This window comes from Lissotriton helveticus, chromosome 3_2 (genome assembly GCF_964261635.1).
Source record: "Lissotriton helveticus chromosome 3_2, aLisHel1.1, whole genome shotgun sequence".
NCBI lineage: Eukaryota > Metazoa > Chordata > Amphibia > Caudata > Salamandridae > Lissotriton > Lissotriton helveticus.
The window spans coordinates 483300182-483324875 of NC_136062.1; the positions used below are offsets into that span (position 1 = coordinate 483300182).

The window sequence follows — 24694 nt, forward strand, 5'->3', positions numbered from 1 at the left end:
GACAGAAGAAAAGGCTAATTGCTAACACACTATGTTCACACGTAGAGTAAAAATATTAATCATCCTCCACACGGGGATATTAAGCTCTCACGGCTGATCCGCCGTACATAAGCAATCTAATACACAATAGGAGCTCAGAGGGAAAAAGGAAAGGGTCGCCCTCCACTCAGAAAATGTCATACAACAAAAGACCCAGTCCTCAGGCGTCAAAACATGTCAGTGACTCCAAAATGGGGCAGTTAATATATACTGCTACCTCTCAATCTCTTATACATTTTATAAGGAGATATTGCACTGCACTCCCGCCCACGTTAAATAAGTCCCACCTGTTCGCCTTAACAGCAACACCGAACAACAACACTCGTGACCTAAATATGTTAGTTACACGTGTCCACACAGTCGTGTTGGACTAAATTCTCCTTAGAAAAAATGTGTGGGAGACAAGTGACACCTCACGGAAACACCACCAACGGGGTAACTGGTATGAAATTTCCAGACAGGCCCCGGTCTCATCATCGGTCGTCACCTGCCTCTCAAAGAAAAAGAAGAAAGAAAAGGAGTGTCCACAACAAACAACAGAAATTGTGACAAACAGTGGATAGCAGTAATATCTGCTGGTGACAAACACATAACATAAAGAAGTTCTTAAAAACCAAGCATAAAGCACTATATCCCATGTGTGGACATATCTGCATGAGCAGATATTGCAGGGTGATATCAAGTCCATTCTTAGATATTGTGCGTGCACAGGGAACCCATAGAGTTCATGGGCTGGATACTTGTCATTACGAGTTTCCTAGCTCCATGATGGCTTCACTGTACCCGAAGAGGTTTGGTACCAAACATTTCATCTAAATGAATCCTCACTGATGCCAGTGTTGCATTAATTAATAAATGCACACAGAAGACTCTTTACAGGGTCCCCTGAAAACCTACCAAGCACTAGTGTGGTCTCTGACTAGTCTTAGCCTGCCACCACCAGACATGTTTCTGACCTCATGGAGTGAGGGCGAGTGCTCTCAGAGGCCGGGAGCAAAGCCTGCTCTGGGCGGAGGTGCTTCACACCTTCTTCAGACCAGGACGGCCTTCCAGGGCGGGAAGCTTCAAAGGCAATGACTCCTTTGAAATGCGATCCAGGCAACTCCAGATAGTTGAGGATGCCAACTCCACATCTGGCGGGAGGACAGGCGAGAAAATTAGTTCAATTAGGAGGTTTGTCCCCATCCAGCCAACACCACCCCTAAGGTAGGACAGGCGATGTGGACCCCACTATTTATTTTTCTACATCTCAGTTTGTGAAGGAAATAGCAAATTAGGATCAGGGTAAAGCCCCTTCCCACAGGAGCTGGTCAGTTAGAGGGTGTAGACACCCTAAAGGTAGATAGCCCATTGGCTTATACCGGTCTCCCCTGTAAAGCCCCTAAATTCAGTATTTAGGTGGCATCCCTGGACCCTGAACTTAAATGCAAAGAACACAGAGAAGAAAAGGACAAAGAAAAACTGCAGACCCGCAGACTGAAACCCTGCTTCAGAAACCTGGTGCCAAACCTTGCCCGCTGCCTTAAGGACTCCACAACCGTGGTGTGCGGTCTCGTCATTCAACTGTGAGGTCTCCTGGAACCCGTAGCTTCTCCAGCCTTCTACAAATCACCAAAAACTCCCTTGGAGCAGAGGTACTACCCCCCTGCAGACCGCAGGCACCGAATCCGAAAAGTTTGGGTTGTCGAATTGCTGCTCCCCGGTGACTCCAAGACAGCACCCTAACCGTAGGTGGTACACCAGCTCCTGAGGATCAAATCTATCTTGCTACCAAGGTTGGAGACACCAGAATCTGCCTGAGCCGTACCTCACCAGTACCTGATACTATGGCTTGTTTATTTTTTAGTTACAAGGGACAAGCTTAAGTTTCTGAAACATTTTACTAAACCGAGGTGTACTTTATATGAACTAAATACTATACATCAATACTGTACATCATGATGACAAAGTACTGAGCAAGGAGGTTTTGATCAATACCCTAAACACAACAGCAGCCTGAGAGTACAGAAGGAGTCAACAGGCGACTTCGCAAAGTGAAGAAAGGACAACTTCTCACCAGCAGGTTTCTGCCCTAGCAGAGGCAAAACCCCGCAGCTTGGAGGTACATGGCTTTCCAATCAGTGGAGACTTGGCAAAATGAATGCAACCTTTGCGAGCTCGGACAAGTTTTCTCCGAGATGTGCAAGAATATTTGAGCTCATAAAACTATTTATCTGCAGCCCCACTATTTGGAATTAATCACCACTTTGGCAATTAGTACCCGATCAATTCAACTGCACAGGCCAGACTCACCGCAAACCTTGTTCCAATCACAATGGATGCCCAGGACCATTCCCATCTCAAGCCCATTTCAAATGTTTTTAACATTTAGAATCTGTTGGTCAAGGGATCTAACGCTTCAGACCATGAAGGTGGACGACAGGAGCAGAAAATCTTTGACTCATTTAAACTCAGCCAACTGAAAAACACTGATCAATGTATTACTTCATGATGTTTGGATGTGTTCTATATTCTTCCTTTGTGAGATGGAGAATATAAAGTGGATATTTGCCATCCTCCTATGAGGTTAGACACCTGCCTGTATGTAAATGTAACAAACGAGACTCATGAGGGAGACAAAGAAGGCAATTACGGACGAACATGAAAGACTCATAAAACAGACGAGTCAAAAAGAAAGCTAAAAAAACTATCAATCTGAAATAAAGAGAATATGAAAGCCTGACAGGCCAAGAGGAGGATGAAGAAAAATTAGAATATGAAAACAATGCTACCATAAAAGAAGAAAGAAAAGTAAGATGTTTTCTACTACACAATAGAGCACATGCACATTGAGCATCGCCGTAGCGCTTTACCTGTCTGGGCTGAAGGCCAGGAGGAATGTGGACCGCGGACTGTCGGGAAGCTCCACCTTCTGTAAAATATGAAGTTAAGACAAAAACACATGTTGGACTCTAGTTTTATTTCAATCCCACCACAACAGCTTTGACAAAGATCACCAAGACCAGAGGCACAGCATATACTCAGATTACTATTATATTTATGGAGACGCCAACATGACCTGACCCAGTGCACAAGAGAAGCTCCACAAGAGGAGATGGGATAACCTATTCCACTACCATAAAAGTTTCCCCTGTCAAGAGTGCTGACCATCAATGTTAATACCATTGTATTTAAACAAGGACAATTCAGGCACTGTAGTGCAATCCTTACCTGGTCTGCAGATAATCTGAGAGAGTCAGCATATGTAGACAGTGTTTGTACTAAAGAGCTGGTTATGTGCTGTAGACACACACATGCATATTTCTACAGAGCGCGTCCTAAATAGGTGCTTCAAGCTAGACACAAATCGTTACTGTGCTACGGCCAGCAGGGCTACAGCGGTTACATATCTACCTGCATTAACCCTACTCTTCAACCAAGGGACCGAGCTGTGCTATTGCCCTCATGAACATCTTCCTGTAATCCTAATAAGCCTAGCCTGGCAGAGATTCCCATACTCACGGACAATTGTGTTAATTGATCATCAACACTAGCAGGTCTGATGCAGGAAAAACAACAGGATCTGGGCAAGGGGGTGTGTACAGGGACGTGCTGGGTAAGTTCAGCTGGATCATTTAAAAGATCATGTAGAAGAACTCAAAATATTGAGCGCTGCAGGGGTATTATTCAGTTAATAGTTGAAGATTTCATTACAACACGGTTTCGTAAACACAAAATAGGTCCACTTCCCTAGGCATCACTACCACATCACTAGATTTGTTATCTATCACAAGCGGCCTATGCCGTCTCCTATTCATCTTCAAACTCCTCACCTACCAATCCCCGTCTCCCTGCTCCCTGTGAGATTACCATCCCCGCCCATCGTCTTCACTGTGACAATACACACATCTCTTCCTACACATCATTCGCCCTCTCACTCCAGACAAAAACTGTCTTACAACTACATTAGCCAGGCAACATTCACTGATCTTTAAAGTCTCTACGACGCACATTTCCTTCTTACCAATCTTACTCTGTGGCATACTGTCCACTTTCTTATTCCACCTCGATCCCTATGCTTAGTCAGCCACTATCTCCACATTTAGACCCAACCCCTTGGCATCCCATCCACGTCCTCCTACGCTATTCGCACGGCTTAATGAAATGGCATGCCGAGTAATTATACACAAATACCAGCTCCCTCCCAAGCCATATTTCTCTGTTCATAATATAGCTATATTCATCTGAAGCTTCCTTGATGCTGCATAACAGATAGTTATTACTACCCAACTCCACAATTCTCCTTATATTGTTGTGCTATGTTACATAGATGTGTACGGCGCAGCTTATCACCTGTGAGGGTATCCAGGTGCATGTTGGGGTCAATGCCTCAGTGAGAGGTCTAGTTTAAGGATGCAGATATAGCACTTCAAGCTATGGACTTCATGGACTGGCTTGGCCCATAAATACCCACCATTGCTTCACAGGAATCACAATTCCTGAAGAGGGAAACAGCGGGTATCAACACCTCAGGTGTTGCAAGGCATTAGGGACAGCAGGACAACAGCTGTAGCAATCTTTGCACCACTTTTCTATGGAAACAACTCTGACTTCAGACACAATAAATGGCACTGTACAGACAGGCCTAACATGGTAGAGACCCCTGTGATGATTATTACACGATGCTTCCTGTGAGCACCAGATTTACAGCACACAACTACCATCGCCATTATAACAGTGAAATAAAAAAAAAATCTACAATATGCACTAAGTCTCGACAATCGGCTGATGTAAATCGTTTATTGAAGCGGGAATGTCCTAGTCAGACGACTAACAAGGATTGATTTTCATTATTAATCATGTTGATACTTGATCAATTCTAGAAACTGCTGAAACTGTTATATAGCCTCGTAAAGAGATCAATACTCCTTGTTTACATGAAAATTAATGAGTAATTAAAAAACCCTCATCGGGGTCAAGAATGGAGGCAGACCACTTTACCTTGCCCTCCCATTTCATCCAGCGGGTTTTGTCCTCTACCAGGGCTTGTAGAAGTCTCTGAGCTCCCATGGCCTGGATCCCACGCTCCCTCCCAGACAGGATCCGGACGGCGTTCTTCTCACGGACAATCTTCATGGCTCTGGTACCACCTCAACCTCACGATCCAGCAAGAGGACAGCTGCAGGCCACAGCCTATTCGTCACATCCAGGCCTCGAGATGTCGCCAACATTTACACCTAACACAAGGAAAGAACAAAGAGTGAGAAGTGAGCAAGACTATCACTGTCACAGCTTGATCCTTTTATAGACATTGTGAAGCACCTGCCACGAAGACATCCATTACGATTTTAATCATAAGAAGTTCAGAATTAGGAAGTTTCTTGACCCAGTCACATGCTTGTATTAATCAATGCAGGGCTGTCAGTGCTGTCAGTGCTGGCTTGTTATCGAGAGGACAACAAGCCAGCACTGACCTTTGAAAGTTTACTCGTCTGCAATAAACTTGTGATTGTTGTCATAGACTGCAATGAAAGTCAGCCTGTATCAGGTGAGAGAAGGCTTCTCACTATCACCAAGAGATGAATCCAATATAATGAGGACGACAACAAAAGAGTCCTCTCACACTTGTAGAGGCGGTTTATAAAGACATATGTGGTTCGAAGAGAAAACTCAACTACTAGATACTGAACCTTCTAAACATCTCTACAGCTTATTTAATCCATCGTCATCTCCAAGAACACTCCCTACTTAACACGCATGTTCACAGTGCCTCTCAGAAAACTCTCTCTCACTAGGATGGGAGCAAAGGGTGAGACACTTTGCAAATAGCCACAGAGGATAAGTTCATTGGGGATATGTTTTGGAATGCTAAACAGACGTCTTTTTCAAGAAACCAGACCTGGAAAGCATTTGTCACAGAAGGGAGATTGGCACCCTAGTTTGGAAAGAAAAAGATGTTTGAAATCATCTGTATCTGTGGGACGTCAGATTGGCATGACAGTGACTGAAAACGTACAGTAAGTACAACTTCGCTAAAGCAGGTATCTCTAGGACAACGGGTGTAAGCTTTCGTTTGACTGTGGCAGTGTGCGGCGCTGACGAGTACAATGTTTTGTTCAAAGACCCCAAAAAAATCTGTAGCTGAGGGAGAGGACCTGAAATGCAGCGGAGAGCACACCAGGGTCTTCAAGACACCCTGTTTTCTGGAAGGAATTAAAATTCAGACAGGGAACAACTGTTTGGATTTGGTGTCCTGTACAGAATAAACAAACTCCAGAAGTAACTCTGGAGCCGCACACCAGCGCTGCACAACTAAGTCAGGTCGCTATACGACAACCCCAGTGTGTTCAGCGGTCTGAAGACCAGAGTACAATGTGAACGGTACAGTAGTTCCAGCACTGCCACCTGCAAGCTGAACGCAGCAGTGCTCGTGCCAGAGCTCACTGCCTAAGTACCAAAGGATCCACCACTTACTAACAAGCTTGGGCACTACTTGGTCCACGCTGCTGCCAAGCCACGCAAGGGGCTCCCATTTCAATATCCCCTCCTACCGCCTGGTGAGGCCACCCTGAAGCTCATGCAAGCAGGGGTGTGGAATTCCTACAGCCCTACGCCCAGGACATATTGTTTGGAGTCGAGGACAAGTTTTCATGTGCATTTTGTCTTCGGGATAAGCCCAACCCCCTTTGGCTGCCAGTTTACATTACCACATTATGAATCAGGGTTAAGGGAATATATGTGTCCATATGTTAATGCTGTTCTAACTTGTATTCATGGTTCATTAATGCAAAGCCTTTATTATTAGGGTGAGCGCTCCATGGAAGTGTTGCAAGCTCAGATTGCACTGCGGACAGTGGTTCTACTATAACAATGTGTACACACGTTTGCAAAGTTTAATAATATGAGGCTATGTATAAAGCTCCCAGAATGCTCTCTGATTAGATTCTATTATTTGCAGAAGCTTGAAAGCAAGATTGATTATTATGTTCAAAATAAAATGTTCGCAGAAAAATGCAACTAGGAAAAAAAGTTTTGCTGAACTACTGTGAAATTTCGGGTACCATTTCTTCGAAGCATTATTTAGTATGATGGGCTAATGCATGCTAATATTGCCAAAAATATTCAAAATCTGTGTAACCGGTTTAAAAAAATATTATAGGAAACATGAAAAGAAATAAGCATTAGTAAAGCCAATGGTTCTACCATTGTTGGACAGCATTTCAGTTTTGTTAATGTAATTCTTGTTTTGGGCACTGCCAGGCCCTCACCATTTGAAAAAATATCGTCAAAAAGCAAAAATATTTTCTGGTCTCTAAAAGCACACATTGCCACTGTAGTCGCCAGCACAAACAAAACGACTTTGGGTGCTGATAGCCGTGTGAAAGAACAGAATGCCGTCACTCACACTGAGGTCAGGCGATATATATATATATATATATATATATAGAGAGAGAGAGAATTTTAATTTAAAAAAAGGTCTTGGTTAACACTAGACCTAATTAGAGGCCCAATTCTTAAAGATAATCACGAAAGTACACCCAATGGAAAATGTCCTAGCATTAGTAGTACAAAGCTTTATTTCGATATGAAGTATCTTAAAAAGCACATTTACAGTTAAAAACACAATTCATTTAGCACATACATTAAAAAAAGCACTTTAACAAGAATACATCAATGATAAAAATCAATTAAACCTATTACAACTTTGGACAAAATTAAAAAGTGGTCGCCTTGTAAGGTTAACGTAAGTCTTTCAGTCTGATCACCCACGCCCAACTAAGGAATTTGGCCCCCCCACAAGCTAGGGTGGTGTTAGGATCTGTCTGCAAAATTCTAAGGGCAGAAGAGTAATTCTTGGGCTCAAGCTGACGGCAGACAGGTTTTAACCATTTCGACCTAGGTTTGTTATAAGCATCACACACAAAGAATAAATGCGGGATAGTTTCGGGTACATCGGTACAAAAGGGAGTTAGCAGGTGTTTGATTGGGAGGTTTCCACTTGCATGTACGTTCACGAACCGGGAGAATTCCCAGTCTGAACTGAATATAAAGTGCCCTATCTCTGGGTTTCCTAATGAAATCCAGATAGGGTTCAAGACGATGTACTGTCTTGTGCAAGCGGAACTGGTCTGTCAACCTACCCAAGTTGGTGTCTCTGAGATCTCGGGCATCAACCCATGCCTAATAAGCTCTCTTAATTTCCGTTTTTGACACCGATACACCCGACTCCCATTCAATAGTAAAACCAATAGAATTTTTTTTTACCCTAGCAAGCCAGACGATTTTGTGGGAACCCTGCATGTTCATGACTTCTCTTAGGCCATCTGCGTAGCTAGATAGCTCGGGTGTACGCCACAAACGGGCCCAATAAAGAAGTGGCCGCAGAGTGATTAGGTCTTTGATTGATCGACGACCCATATCACACTGGAGTGGCTTAGTTGGGGTACCCCTAGGTAGTGAAACAAGCCCTCTAAAAAACATATTTTCTGCCGTAACAAGGGCATCAACATTATTAAAGCCCCAGAGCTCAGCTCCATACAATGCACAACCTACTGCCTTTGCAGCATAAATCTCCAGTGCAGGAGCTATGGGTCTGGATATAGAAGCTCTATGTTCCCTCCCAATGACTCCCGAAATACGCTTGTGGCTTAGGGCCATTTTCTCGATGTGTGGGTGCCATTTCAATTGATCTGATATCCTTATCCCTAGATAGTCCAAAAATTTGACACGCTCTAGGGGCACCTCATCGAGTGTAAGCGTAGATTTGGCTGTCCTACTGGGGTTAAAATAAAGGAGCTTGGTTTTAGTTGTATTAATTACCAAACCCCTCAGATTGCAAAATAGACAGAAACGATCTAGGAGCTTCTGGAGGCCCGCGGGTGTTTTGGATACTAATAACGTATCATCTGCAAAAAGCATAGCAGGGACTTTTACCCCAGCCAAAGTAGGGGCATCAGCGTTGATTACAGACAAAAATTAGACAACCCCATTAACGAACAACGAGAAGAGGGTTGGCGCCAGGACACATCCCTGGCGGACACCTCTATTTACCGGGATTTTATCGGTTTTCTGCTCCTGGGTACCCCACCGAATGCATGCATATTTCCCATCATGCATATGGGCCAACAAATTCAAAATGGGCAAAGGAAGCCCCGTCTCCCGCAAGACCGCCCACAGGCGCTTTCGAGGAACCAAATCAAACGCGGTCTTTAAGTCGATAAAGGCTAAATACAGACCGCCCTTGCCAATGGATACTATCTTCCAGTGCAACAAAACCAGCCTAAATGCCTGGTCGACAGTACTTGTGCACGCCCTGAAGCCTGCCTGGAATTGCGAGATGATGTGGTTCTCTTCCGTCCACGAGAGGATCCTCTCAAGAAGTACCCTGCCAACCACCTTCTGACCAGCATCAATAAGGCTGATTGAACGATAGTTGGCAGGGTCTCCCCTTAGTCCGTTCTTGTAGATCTGGATCACTTCAGCCCCTTTCCAAGAGCTCGGAACCGGAAAACCCCGGAGAAGGGCATTAATCAAAAGGGAGAAATATTTAGCCCATTGCTCAGTATTTTCACGAAATAAGTCACCTGGAATGCCATCCTGGCCCGGTGCCTTTCCGGATACGATTTTTTTAATGGCAACCTCGACCTTTATTTGCCCTACAGGATCGCTGGAGGGCAAAATGGTTGACGTGGGAGATGGAACATGATACAGAGACCCACATTTATCTATTGCCTCGGCCCCTTCATACAAGCTCCTAAAGTGGTCAAACCATTCTCTATCAGTGATATGGTTGAGTATTGGATCACTGTCACCGCCATTTGTGCTTCTGACCAGAGCCCAAAACAGCTCACCATTCTTGGACTGACTAGCCAACTTCAACTCATCCCAATGCCTGTCCTCCCAAGCCTTTTTTGCCACCAATAGTGCTCGCCTATACTGGAGTCGCGCTAAGCGAACCTCGGCAGCATTGCGAGTTTTAATGGCCGATATTAATTTTGATTTTGCCCCCCTACAATCCTGATTATACCACTTGGCTGCAGGTTTCCTGCACCTGGGCTGGCTAGTAACCCGAGTATCAAGGACAAGAGCACCCATCATATCAATTGTTTCAGCATAGATAACTTCAGCCTGACAGGGACCCAGCTCATTGGTACAAATTGTAGAGAGCTTCGCGGTCTGATCTCTTACGATCTCACCAAGGGCACTAGTTTTATGTTCATCTAGGATGAATTTTTGCCACTTAATAAATCTTCTACAATTAGAAGGAATAATTTCCCTAGTCATCATTCTCGGTCTGCTACTGAACTGAGGTTCCCCATTTAGCAACCGATTCCGCATGCAAAGGGACAGGGGCTTATGATCGCTATGGATAGATGGAATGACAGTCATGTCATTCACAGATTTCCACAGCCTCTTGGCAACCAGAATGTAATCTATTCTACTTGGGCAGGAAACCCTGTTGTATGTATGAGCTTCCTGGTAATCAGAAGGGGTACGCCCATTAGCAGCTACTAGGGCAAGCTCCATTATTAATGCATTCATTTGTATGACAATCGGTGACCATTTCTTAATTGGCGCGATCGTCAGTTGCGGTATGCCCCATCTAGCATCCTCATCATGAAATCCTCCAGCACCATCCACAACCAGCGGTTCGAAAGTACAGTTGAAATCGCCGCCAATCAGGGACAGGGAGTCCGTGGTGCAGCATAAAAGTAATTCTGACAGCGCAGAGATAGTCGGAGATTTAGCCCCCCCTTGTAGACCTCTGGCATAGATGTTAAAGAGCTCCAGGGCCACACTAGCCTTTGAATCCCTAATCGTAAGCCTCATCAGGTCCATTGATGCACTTTGATGGTGGATAATTTTACAATTAAGCGCAACTTTAACCCAAATTAACAATCCACCTGACGGGCGGCCCCGTCCAGAAGAGGTAGCTGGCACATAGAATGAAGAATAGCCAGACTTATACATTGGCACTAGGCACCATGTTTCCTGGAAAATACACAGATCATATTTTTCAATAAAGTTATTCCAATCTGGGAGTAATAGCTTTTTACGCAGGCCCGCCACATTCCATGAGATAATTTTAATCAGTGTAACCGGTTTAAAAAAAGATTATGGGAAACATGAAAAGAAATAAGCATTAGTAAAAGCCAATGGTTCTACCATTGTTGAACAGCATTTCAGTTTTGTTAATGTAATTCTTGTTTTGGGCACTGCCAGGCCCTCACCATTTGAAAAAATATCGTCAAAAAGCAAAAATATTTTCTGGTCTCTAAAAGCACACATTGCCACTGTAGTCGCCAGCACAAACAAAACGACTTTGGGTGCGGATAGCCTTGTGAAAGAACAGAATGCTGTCACTCACACTGAGGTCAGGCGAGATATATATATATATATATATATATATAGAGAGAGAGAGAATTTTAATTTAAAAAAGGTCTTGGTTAACACTAGACCTAATTAGAGGCCCAATTCTTAAAGATAATCACGAAAGTACACCCAATGGAAAATGTCTTAGCATTAGTGCAAATGTATGACTTTCATGAATTTACAGTAGTGAGCAATGAAATGGTACTCCTAAATTAAAAATATTGGTGTACTGCATTTTAGCACAAGGAAATAAACATATGTAGATTTGCTCATTCAAAAATCTGCTAAGTGTTTAAACGTTTGTTCACTTATCCTCCAATTAGCAGTATGGAAAAAGATAAAAGAACAGGGGTGAAAAACCCTAAAACACGCAAATTAATATGTTTGCATAGACTCAAAAGGGTATTCCAACACTGGAACTATTGCTTACCGTTACTTCCAGACTCGGTATGAAGGTCTGCGAAAAGTTGCCAAATAAGTGAACTGCTAGTATTCAAAGCCTACTATGGTATGAGCTCTGGCATAATCAGAGAGGCTATTATCCAAGCTCCTGTATAATGACCACGTGGCACCAATGGGACAAGTGGATTTGTTTACAAGACAAGTAGATTTCTGAAGCAAACTGTTCTTTTTACAAGTTGACATTTTATAGATTTCTACAGCCCTGTCCAAGCAATGTTTTTATTCGGCAACCTTAGAGTTTGCAGTGAAGAGGCCTCAGTCTGCGGTTTACGTGTGTGACCCAGTCACTGTCACGATCTGCTAGGCTTTGCTGCCAACTCGGGAGAGAAGGGAAGGGTAAAGGTGGTCTGCCAACGCTGCAAAACCAGCAGCCGTGCAGGCTTATGGTCAGTTTAGCACAAGGAAATGAATTGGAGGAGTTCACTGTGGGCAAGGAAAGCACCCAAAGAGCAGAAACGACTAGAAGAGGAACACGCAGCCAATAAATTACATCCCGGAGAGATGAAAAAGGAAATTCTTTATAACCACAAAGACTACACAGCCATCAATGATTGCATTTTATGTCCTTTATTAGGAGGCATGGATTGAACAACCAGTGTTCTGTGTCCTCCTTCAGAAGGAGTTTGCTGCGTATAGTATTCCCAAAGGGCATCTGGTGTTGAAGTTGGAGAAGACAATGCTGATCATCAAGGCCATCATGCACTGGAGACAGCAAACAGATGACAAAGACCAACGCAAAAAGAAATACAGAGCTGTAGGTTTTACACACACTAGAATAGCCTCTGTTCCAGAAGAGGCAGCCAAGCAAATGTCCATTCTTACAGACTCTACATATGGTAGACTGTAGCAAGATCCCAATAGGCCATACTCTATGAGCTACACACGGGGCGTTTTTTGCAGACCGGGAGGGAGAGAACAGGACCGGGAGGGAGAGATGTTGTAAGATATAGGAGGATTAGGGTACCAACTTCTATCCAGAGTTATATCCATTGCGCTCCTGGGCATCAGATGCAGAGATCACGGGTTATCTGATGAGGCCACTCTAATTGGAAAATGTAGCTTGGGGCACACTGGCTTAGCTGATACCCGTGGCAGAGGTAGAATTGGTTATTTGCAGAGTGTCTAGTGGCCCCTGGATGTGATGACTATTCAGCATATGCTAACTTGCTGGTACGTCATCACTTTTCATGTATGAAGCACTAGCTTTAAAAATGCTATGCCCTTCCGGCACCAGGTTGAAGCTGATGGGACGTAGCGAGGAGGGTCTCTGCAGGAGGAGATGTGGTGTGGTTGGAACCTTCTTCCAAATAGTGTGGGAATGTCCAGTGTTACAGAGCTATTGGAGGCGAGTGGTACGCTGTATGCAAGAAGTGTGGGGGGGTGGAGCTACGTCTGGAGGCTAAGAGATGCCTTCTGAATGTTTGGGAGCCAACGTACCTACCTGCTAAAGGGAGGTTATGGGTTATGCTTGGACAAACAGTGGCAAAGCGCGAAACTGTGGGGGGCAGTCACGCCTCCAAAGATCGGCGCATGGAAAAGGGACATGGACAGGTGCATGCTCCAGGAAAAGACTGTGTACATGGCGCGGGGGTGCCCCAAAAAATGGGGGGTGGTGTGGTCTAATTGGAACGAGTACAGAGGCAACATATGTGAACACCCTCAACCCTTACATACAGAAGTTGAGGTAGAACTGTAAGTTGTTATATGGCATGTTGGTGTATTCGCTCTAAACTGGATGGTATATTGTAAACTCGGTGTTTCTAAAGGTGCGTTGCAAAATTATAATGTACGATTGTGTTGACCACCACTGATTCCTAACCTGTTTAATAAAAAGAATTTATTTTAAAAAAAAAAATTTAAAGGGGGAGGAGCCAAGATGGCGACCGAGACGGTTGCATAGACGCTCGGCTCCGTGAGCCCTCTCACCCCGCGCATACATCCTGGCAATTATCCTGAGCCGTAACGGCACATTTAAGTAGGCGAAGGACAACTTTCTCTTACCGTTTGCTCCTGCGGCTTTTACGTGCGGCAGACCCGTGGAAATGTCCCCAACTGTTTTGCGGCCTTCACGGAGCTGGGACCGGGGTGTTGAGTGAGGAGAGTGGCCGGCCGCGACTGCGCCAACAGCGGCCTCTGGTGGAGGTGGGAAGTCGGCCAGAGAGCACCAGAGATCTGATGAGCCGCTGGTGACAGTGCCGACCCAGTTCATCTAGCGGTGTGCCTTGTGGGTTGTGCGGTGGAGCTGGGTCGAGGAGAGTGCACGATACCTGGCCCCCTTCCCGGTGTTGTGTCCGGGCATGATTGTAGGCCCCTCCCGGAATCGGCGGACGACTCCCGTAGAGCGGCGGAGATTTTGTTTAGCCTTTTGGTGACCCTCCGCTGTGAAGCCTGCCTTGACTTTCGGGGTCCCCGTGGTGCATCCCGTTGCTCCCCGGTGTGGGGCCCGGTCCCGAGGTGAGGTGGAGAAGGACGAGGCCGGATCAGCTAAGATGGCGGATTGCGCCCTTATACGCACACCTCACCCGGGCAGAGAAGAGAGAGAGAACCCACGTCCAGAGATATCCTGGCTGCGCTAACAACTCTGCATACGACCCTAATCCGGGACGCCCTGGATCTGGGAAGGAGGATGGCCGCCATTGTTGTCCCACCGTTCCACACGGGCATGGCTCGGTCTCAAGTAAGCGCCGATGTGCCCGCCTCTGCGTCAGTGATGAGTGCGCCAACAACGCCTATGTTCGTGGAGATGCTGGGAGACCCGGTTCATGAGATCGATTTGGACGGCTCTGTTGTACATGTGAGTGACTTGTCGGCGCACTTCTTTATTTGGTGGCTGGGGAAACAACGTCGATCTATGGTTTGGACTGCCCCGGCGGCGTTTCGGCGCTCTCCGGAAGGTGTGACTCTCTCTCCTTGGCTGGGGAGACTGTGTTCGGACTGGAGGATGATTTCGGGGTCGACACTGGAACAGATGGACTTCCGCCATACATATTCGGCTGGGTCTTGGTGGTTGAGGTCCCATGGAGTAACAACACTGCCCGGTCCGCCCAGATCACTCGGACCCTCCACGCTGCTCTTTATGCCGAGTGATATGTGGACGTATGTTGGTGCTACTGATAGAAAAGGCCAGGGGTGAGACCGTCTAGGACATGGTGGACCTCATTGTTGGCTGTCGGTGATTTGGGGGTCACTCAGTGGGGATGTTATTGATTGTGCTATCGGTGATTACTGTTTTCCGTGGCTACTCTGATCTTGCTTTTAGGACGTTTACTGCACGCGGTGGTGGAGAGGGGGCCGGGTGGCTAGACCGATGGCCCTTCCCCGTATTTTTTCTCTTTTTCTTCCTTTCTCTTTTTCTATATTTCGGGTCTCTTATTTAGGGTACAGGCACGCTGCTGGGGGGGGGGGGATAGGCCGTAGCCTTCTGCAGGGGTGCAGGGTGGGGGGTAGGGGGATGGGGTTTGTTTCTTTGTCCTTTCTTTGTTTCTATGGCCCTTTGTCTTTCTTCTTTTTGGTGTCGTCGCCTTCATGTTTCCTACAGTATGTTTCGTTTTGAGGGGTGGGGTACAGTTCGCTACGAAACGTGTTTGTTTTTACATTTATCCTGACTCGTATGCCTTACCCCCAACATTTCAATCGTATTTGCACTATTTGCGGATTTCCTGCTTCATGCTTGCTACTGTGGGGCCATGTATGACTGTACGGCATCGATTCTGTTTTTCTTTTTCTTTATTGTAAAATGAACCTTCTCGAATCCTGCTTCTTGCACGGTACACTCGAATACAAATTCTCTCCTGGATACTCATCAGACCCCGAGTTTCGGGCTGCTGTGTTTTTCTAAACTGACTTGCTGTAATTACGACCTGACTAGCGGCCGGACAGGGTGGTTGTAGGCCCGTGCTTGTATTTACTTGCAGTAACAATATGTACAGGAATTTATATAGCGCAAATCACCAAGCGGTTTCTAAGCGCTTGCTTAGCCACTTGGATGCTAAGCATCTTCTGGCACTTCAATGTAATTTCCATTGAAATGAATGGGCACTCCATGACGAGTTACCCTTGTCAATAGCATCCAAGTGGTTAGGGAACCCGTCCTGGTATTCCCCTGTGAGATAACCCCGGCAGGGTATCCGCAAGGTGAAAGCCAGGCATCCCGCCGCGAGGGGCCGTTGTGGAGATTAAGCAAGCTATTGCCCAGAGTCGCAGAGTGTGAACCCGTGAATCGAGTAGGCACCGGAGCGAGAATTGTCGAGTCCATGGACATTTTAGGACTCAAGACCCCTCCGAGCCGGGAATTGAACCCTGGTCCCGGGCTGACCTCTGCTTCCAGGTCTGCCTCCTCTAACCAGTGAGCCACACTTCTCCACAATAAAACAATAAAGGTTCTTTAAAAAAATATGCTATGCCCAAGTCTGAATGAGGCAATAATTGTTACTCTGCTTAAGCCAGGTAAAAGAACCTCTACTAGTGCATCAGATAGACTGTTCGTTCGATAATAAAATAATTGTCAAAATATAAGCTAATAATCTGTTTACTTTTCTGTCTGGCTTAGTTATATTGGACATGGGGGATCTGTCCCTGCTCAGTCGTCGTACAAGTCACACACATTTCTACTACTGCATTAACTGCGCCAGAATCTGAGCACAGCCAAAGCTTTCCTTGATACAGAAAAGGCCTTTCCCTTGACGGAGTGGTACTTCTTGATTGGTTTGTTACAGTGGGTAAGGCTAGGTTTGGGGGGGGGGGCTTCTTCAGATAGTATCACTATTATATTCTGTGCCCACACACAGAATCTACAGCTCTGTTTCCATCCAAATTATAGTTTATCATGGTACCCACCAGAGCTGTCCTCACTGCATTAATCTTTGTGAAAGATCTTGGAACGCTGGCCTACACACTACAGGAGTGTAGGTTGTTCAGGGTAGTAAAGATTCAAGGTTGGACATTTCTGTTGTCACTCTACATGGTTGACATCCTTTTGTTTACAAAAGAACGCCATGACAACTTTTCATCCACTCTCTACAAGATTATTCGATTCAGACTAGTGTCTGGGCTTCAGATTAATTTGATCTGATCAGAAATGTTCCCACTGACATAGGACACCGGTCAATCTGAATGTTAATACCACCCGAATGGCGTTTGGGCTGTTGCTTTCCTTTAATAGTAAGCCTCTTGACAACTGGCGAGCTGTGGTTGGTGTATATGAACGACCTTTTCTGACAGGCAATTTCTATTGCTAGACCAATTCAAGATGCATGGTAATGTTTTGGCCTATTTCATTTTCTCTATTTAAAGGTACTTGGCTTCCTTGCTGGGTGTCACCCCTATTCCCTTAGTAGGCTCGGTCACAATACCATTTAGTCTCCCAACTCTATTTAATTGTGCTAACAGGCTAAATTATATCCTGATGCCTTCTGCTTAAACCTGCACACCATGCTGGAGAAGCTGCCACTCTGAGTCGGGGACTCTATGCTGTCCTACTGGAAGGCAGCGTTTGTGGAAGGTGGCAGTCATGACTGGTCAGAGGCTGGACTCATTCCTGCTTATTTATGTGTGAAGGAGACACATAGCCCGATCCGCATATACCCCGCTCCAACAATCTTATTACCTAAGAAATAGGCTGCAAAGACCTGGAAAGGGTTGTCGGGGACAGACATCAGTTTGATTCAATGATCCGGTGTACACATGTGAGAGGATTTAGTAACAGTGTTGCTATCACGCCAACCTGAGACCTCCGGAACCCCTTGGAAGCTAACACATTCAACCACTTCTAGAACTCACACCAGATTTCTAACTTACTTACATGCTGCTTTTATTTGTCGTCAGACACTGCTGTGATTTTGTAAACAACGCTTTTACACTATTTGCTAAAGTTTTCACTTAGTTTGTATTAAGATGAATGTGGAAAAACTCATTTAAATTGTTATGCAGAGGTTTCATTGCGATTGGAAGGGAACACATTCATAGAAGGCCCGTGGCATGCATAGGACAGCAGAACATGACATCTTAGAGGAGCTACAGGTGGATAAGGGGTCTCAAAGCAGTACGAGGCATTGCATGCCTTGAATTTCGTCTGGCAGCATAGAATCAATGTCACAACTCATATACAAGAGTAATAAAGTAATTTGCACCCACGGCAGACATCTAAAATTGTAACCACAATTCCAAAGTATCTACCATTTCCATAGTTCAGATGAGATTGTCAAAGGAACATAGAAGCTACCATTGCTGTCTGAAGGAAAAACAAGCTAGAGCCAACCAAAGCACAGAGAGGGGTGGTTGGGCAGCCACAGAAATGTAGGAACACACCTAGACAATGCTAATGCTTTCAATGTTTGATACAAAACCGAGGACAGTCCTGTGATGGGACAAGCTGGATGGTTTAAAAAATGCCCAAGTAGAGCAAATGTAATCCATTAAGTAATTGGTCCTGTCTTCTTCAATGAAATTATAAGTAATGCTGCCTACCTGCAGCAGGGCGGGTTAGCTCAGTGCTTCGTGAACTAAGGAAAACAGTACAAACAGCTCTGTACAGGCCAACGAGAGCTTTTTTCTTTACTGTAAAATATTTTAATTATGATTTAGGGAATAAGAAAAAAATATTCTACAAAGAGTTTGGCCAGCCAAATCAACGCAGCCAGACCATGCGTACTGTAGCGCTACCGCAAATGGTGGTGAACATTAAGGTCATAAAAAGGTAGAAATAATTCTTACCACAATAGGTGCTAGAACTTAGTACTATTTGGAACGTGATGCTCTTAAACCCTAATATCATGGAACTACAGCACAAGAATGGAGCTTTACATCTCCAATGAGACAATCTAGATACCCATACCGGCAACGCATATACCCTGCCAACACTAAAAAGTAGGCGCTACATGAAGTATGATGTTCGAGAATTATATGAATATGGTCATTTAAAAAATAGGAGCTAGTCACCTAAATGAAGAAACCAGTTACTATATAGCCCCATGGGACCCATCGGTGGCAAAGCATTACCATGTCAATGCTATCAGTAGAGACTAAAAGGAATACAGCGTCATAACTCAACTATCTGACTTGTGAGGCTCTTTAGACCAATGTGGGCCCAAGAAGAGAGACTGTATCCACTACCCAGCCACAGAACACACAATAATCTTAGATATAGCAGACCGCCAGACTGAGGAGACAACAGCGGATACAGCTAACTCATGACAGCTGAAGGCCTTAAATAATAACACTACATGGTAAAAAAATTAAAGAATAAAAATCACAAATATGTGAATTTGATGCGTCAATAAAATGAACTAATGTACAACCTCGATATCAACAGATATGTGATAAGTGCATGTTTTCATCAAAACATTACTAAGAATTAGAAACTCCAGATAATTTAAAACAAAAGGTTACAATATTAGGCATGGGTTTATAGGCATGCCAAAGACTCTGCGAACCACAGAATCACAAACATCTCAAGGTATAAGAACAAGGCCTTTAGGCAGTAATTCCTACAAAAGAAATAAAAGCGATTACCAGACATGGTACACAACAATACAGCCTTTTGTCCTAGGGTAACACTATACCAACAGCACTTTCAACACTTATTGTGCAAATATTAATAGGCTGGTCTTCACCTCAGACTACTTGTGACAGGAGACCACAACCTTCAGTTCAAAAAAGTTTATTTAGACCATTTGGTCCTTAATCCCTTCTGAGCGGCGTACGTCTGTAGTACTGCGCACGTCCGCTGAACGTTCCGGCCCCGCCCGCTCAATAGAACGTTCGGCGCAGCGGAGGGGTTAAACCACAACTCATCCATTGTCATTTAAAACGTTTACACATTATAAAATCTTTTTCCTAACATTAAAAATCATATTTTCCTTAAAACTTCATTCCGAACAGTTTTAAAAAACAATAATATTTCATTTTAGATTGCGATACGCTTTTCTGCACTTAAGCCTCTAATGAAGTAGGGAACTAATATACACCCTGCATATATTTCCAAATGGTTATCGCAATATCTAGATTTTCCACATCCGCAAGAAACTCCCACGCTTGCAAACGCGCCTTTACATCATACTTTTAAAAGATCGGGCGAAGAAATAATTTACGCAAATTTAAAAATTTTCGACAATCCAATAAAATGTGTAGAATGTTGCATTTCAACCGCATCTTACACATGCATTTACCATCGGGTTGCATTAGTTCATATTTTATTGCACTATTTGTTACAGCCGGATTAATACCAATTCTTATCCTAAGAACGTCCATTCGCAACCATCGATTCGGTAATATGTCTAAGTAAGGATAGCTTATGTCTTTCTCCCAGCTATTGCTCATAAATTTTACTGAGTCTTTCTTACTCAGATACTCCCGGTCTATTGCTCAAGACAATTCTTTTCCCTGCATTTTAAGAACACTCTTTTTTACATTGATTTGTAATGTCTTCAGATCTATTTTCACCTTCAGGTGGTCACAAATGGACTGAAGTTTGCTTCCTGCAGTTTTTGCCCATTTTAGCTCACTAACTTGAATTTCTTTCATACACCATTGAGATACTTTTTTGACCTTACCAAGTCCTAAACGATTCCAAAATCGGAGTAAACTTTGTTGCACCTGAACATTCCACGCTGTCAGGCCCGATTCCAGTCTAATTGCCTGGATCATTGCCGAGCTTGAAAGGGACAATAAGGATTTTAAACATTTCCCTTCCTCTTTATCCCAGGAGCTTTTACCATCGATACAAAAAATGTCTGAACCGTATTGGAGTTGCGGGGGAATCATTGCTTTATAGGCCATCAATAGGGCCTATAAAGCAATGATTCATTGGGACATATCTTCATAACTACGATTGAATCTTTTCAGCCCACATACCGCCAGTTGTGCTTTTATTTTCTGTGCCTCAAGGTGCATATCCCACTTCAAAGAATTTGTAAACCATACTCCAAGGTATTTGTATTCATTTAAAATATCTAATTTAGTTTGGCCTAAGTACCAATTGCACTTCGTATTCCTCTTCCCGAAGTACAGAATTTTTGTTTTGTCCATGTTTACTGTCAATCGTTTTGCCGTACAGTATGCACTGAAGGTATTCAACTTTCTTTGTAGACCCACCTCGGTTTGGTCCAATATTACTAGATCGTTGACATATAGCAAACAGGACTAGTGCCTACCATTTTCTATTGGGCTTACGCCTCTGGCAGACCCAAAGGTAAGGGGCAGATCTGCTAGGAATATGGCAAAAAGGAGCGGAGCCAAAACACAACCTTGCCTAAGTCCATTATTTATCACTATTTCAGGTGTTAGGCCGCCAGATGTATCTTTAATTACTTGTGCCCAATTATGACTATGTAGCTCCTGAATTACCATCAAAAGATCAGATGGAACCTCAGTTTCTCATGGTCTCCCACAGACACTCCCTATCCACTAAGTCAAATGCTGCACGAAAGTCCACGAAGCAGCAGTACAGCTTGCCCTGCAGCTCCCTGGACTTCTGCGCCACAGCCCACAAGGCAAAGCAGTGGTCAATAGTAGAGTGCCTTCCTTGAAGCCTCCCTGTTCTATTGGGACTATTGACTACCGCCTCACCCACTCCTTTAATCTACCAAGGACTATTTTTGAGAAAACCTTTTCTCCAATGTCCAGCAAGTTGATTAGCCTATAGTTCATTGGATCCTTCCTATCGCCCTTTTTATGTAACGGCCTAATTATTGACCCTCTCCAGGTTTTAGGGATACAGCCTGAGTCTAAAATGGCCATGAAAATATGCGATAGAAAACCTGCCCACCAATCCATTTGAGTTTTTATTAGAATGGCGGTAGGTTATCTGGTCCTGCTGCACGAGATAAATTCAGTTTCTTTTTCTTTCTCCATATTAAAGGCTGGTTTTAAATCTTCTTCGGAGACTGTCCAAATGGATTTTTCCTTATTTATTTCCAGGTTCCTATTAGCTTTGTATATATTACCCAGGTAGTTTACCCATGCTGCCTCTTCCACCACACAGCTCATATTTCCCACTGTCCTTCCTGCGGCATCCTGTATCAACCTCCAGAAACCTTTTATATTTTTAGTTTCTATTGTTTCTAGTAGGTTTCCCCAACATTTTTCTTTAACAATACTTTTCTGTTTCCTTACTAAGGATTTATATTCTTTCTTCAAGTTGAGCAGGATCTCTAAGTTGCCAACTTCATATCGTATCCTCTGACACCACTCTATTTTCCGAATGGCTTATTAATTCCTGCAGGCAAGATCAAACCACTTGGGTTGCCTTCCTTGGCTATGTTGTTCTTTTATCTTAACTTCTACCAACAACAAGGTAGCATTTGGTCACTATCTCCGAGGAGAATGAATTAAATAAATAAAGGTGTGAAAGAGTTACTTACATGAGTCGTTCACTGGGCACTCTCAGACCTACTGATAGTGTTCCCATCAGGCAACCAACCTGTACCGCCCTTCATCATTTGGGACAAACATCTTAAGGCTCACTGGAAGTCGCCCAGTGTGCGAGCACGCACAATAGTGCTATAATGGTTCTTTATACCCCAACGACTAGCTTTGTCGAAGAGTAGGTATCAGGGGTTGCTCACAAGCAGTGCAAAAGTATTAAATTAAACAAATTAATTAAGTATAAACGGTGGTGGTGCCATTAAAATAGGGTAAAGGAAGGAAAACAGTTTAATAGGGACCTTCCCTTCCCAACGTTAAAAACAGTGGAAGAAAAGGTAGCATCAACAAATAACTACCTTGACAGTTGTTATGGTCGACATGTTTCTGCAGAGCCCTGATATATTGACCGTCTTGATAATACAAGAAAGTGTCTTACAATCATAACATATTTCTTGATCATGAACAATGCATCCTTATTCTAGATCTAAGGCATGTACATATATAGGTCAATAGACAACTTATTGACTCATATGGTAGAGTTATGCTGCTGAATAGAATGATACAGCGTACTGATCAGACCAGATATGCTTAAATCACCTTTTAAAACTTTTTCCAAACTTAAGTATATTGGTCGGGGTTTGGAGTTTCCAATATAAGAACGTGAGGCTCAGACGATTGAATCTGTTTTTTCTCTCTCATGGAGGCTAACACTGTAATTCTCGTTTGGAAGAGTTTGAGCTGCCGCTTGCGCGGGTTCTTAAACTACCACATCGCTCCTAACTACAATCCCCATGATTCCTGGGCGCACCGTGGTGACGTCACGGCGCCAAACGGAGGAATCAGTGAACACAATGGTAAATAACGGCACTTCCTGCCCGTTCGGCACCTCCCACAGACAGCCCAGAAGGATGTCTGGAGTACCGACGGGCAGGTAAGCGACCGGTGTGTGGTGATCGCCTAGCAAGTTTGACGGTTCTATTTAGATGCCGCGCTTGCAGGAAATCCACTGACGGCGCATGCCGTTAAACAAAACCTGAATCGTTATAGGTATTTGGTAACAACTGCTAGATCGAGCGCGTGCGGTGCTTCTAAGAGCACAACCATTCAAAGCACATATCTTTAAGCTTTCCTAACTGTGATGAGGATTCTCCTCGTAAGTGTCGGTCAAAGCTAAATACTTACACAATTGTTGCCCTCGCGTGTAGGTGCTTCCTGTGACCTTTCTGCCCGTGTGTTTTGATCCATGCATTATCTCCCACAGAGCGGGGCTCCTTGCTACCTGCGCTGTTGCCGGGTGAGGTGAGGCGTTACTCTCCTAGACAATAGGTGAGTGTATTTGACCATAAGTCATGCCGCTCTTGCATGAATCGCTAATGCGAGATTGTGATATGTGGTTGTTGACATTACTAGTAGGATGTGAGCCACAACTATTAGACAAAGCTGTGGACTGTTTTGGAGCAAGAAGCGATTAAATAGCTTAATGTGTTTTCTCTTTATTTTCTTGCATATTGGTGTGTGTGTTACTATATGAAATCCGGGAATTCTACAATCCAGGAGAGCTGAAGGTGATATTGTTTACACTTTATTTCTGTTATTTTCACTACAAGCAGTAGAATCAATAGGTCCTGATGAAGCAGTAGGTGACCCCTGGGCCCAAGGTAAACACTGCAGAAACATGTCGACCATAACAACTGTCAAGGTAGTTATTTGTTGATGCTACCTTTTCTTCCACTGTTTTTAACGTTGGGAAGGGAAGGTCCCTATTAAACTGTTTTCCTTCCTTTACCCTATTTTAATGGCACCACCACCGTTTATACTTAATTAATTTGTTTAATTTAATACTTTTGCACTGCTTGAGAGCAACCCCTGATACCTACTCTTCGACAAAGCTAGTCGTTGGGGTGTAAAGAACCATTATAGCACTATTGTGCGTGCTCGCACACTGGGCGACTTCCAGTGAGCCTTAAAATGTTTGTCCCAAATGATGAAGGGCGGTACAGGTTGGTTGCCTGATGGGAACACTATCAGTAGGTCTGAGAGTGCCCAGTGAACGACTCCTGTAAGTAACTCTTTCACACCTTTATTTATTTAATTCATTCTCCTTGGAGATAGTGACCAAATGCTACCTTGTTGTTGGTAGAAGTAAAGATAGAGGGCTGTAGCATTTTGGTCGGTAATATTCCCTCAGACCCCCTTTTTGTATGTAGTGTTCTTTTATCTTAGCCTGTTTCTTATTGTTTAAATGCACTCTAAGGCATTAAACCGCCTGTACTATTTTGTCCACGTACCATGTTACCTGCTGTCCTTCCACACTATCATTCGTTAAGTTTTGTTGACTGCTTACTAATTTCTCAATATATTCTTCCGTCAGTTTTGTAGACAAGCGCTTGGGATATTCCACATTTTGGGGGATTACTCGCTCACATGGGCTTGTAGACCCCCTTAAAAATTCGCAATACAAAGCATTAAGGTCACTATC

General features: G+C 44.1%; 1 protein-coding gene across 3 annotated transcripts in view; it reads right to left on the reverse strand.

The window, feature by feature from the left end:
- The window catches only part of AMBRA1 (autophagy and beclin 1 regulator 1), a 581139-nt gene that overhangs the window by 551247 nt on the left and 5198 nt on the right, over positions 1-24694 (reverse strand). For all 3 annotated transcript variants that reach the window (XM_078684411.1, XM_078684412.1, XM_078684409.1), the window contains exons 2-3: positions 5020-5255; positions 2892-2950 (exon numbers count right to left, since the gene is read on the reverse strand). In XM_078684411.1, coding sequence (XP_078540537.1) covers positions 2892-2950; positions 5020-5154 — 194 coding nt within the window. In that variant the 5' untranslated portion in view covers positions 5155-5255. The remainder of the gene's footprint in view (positions 1-2891; positions 2951-5019; positions 5256-24694) is intronic.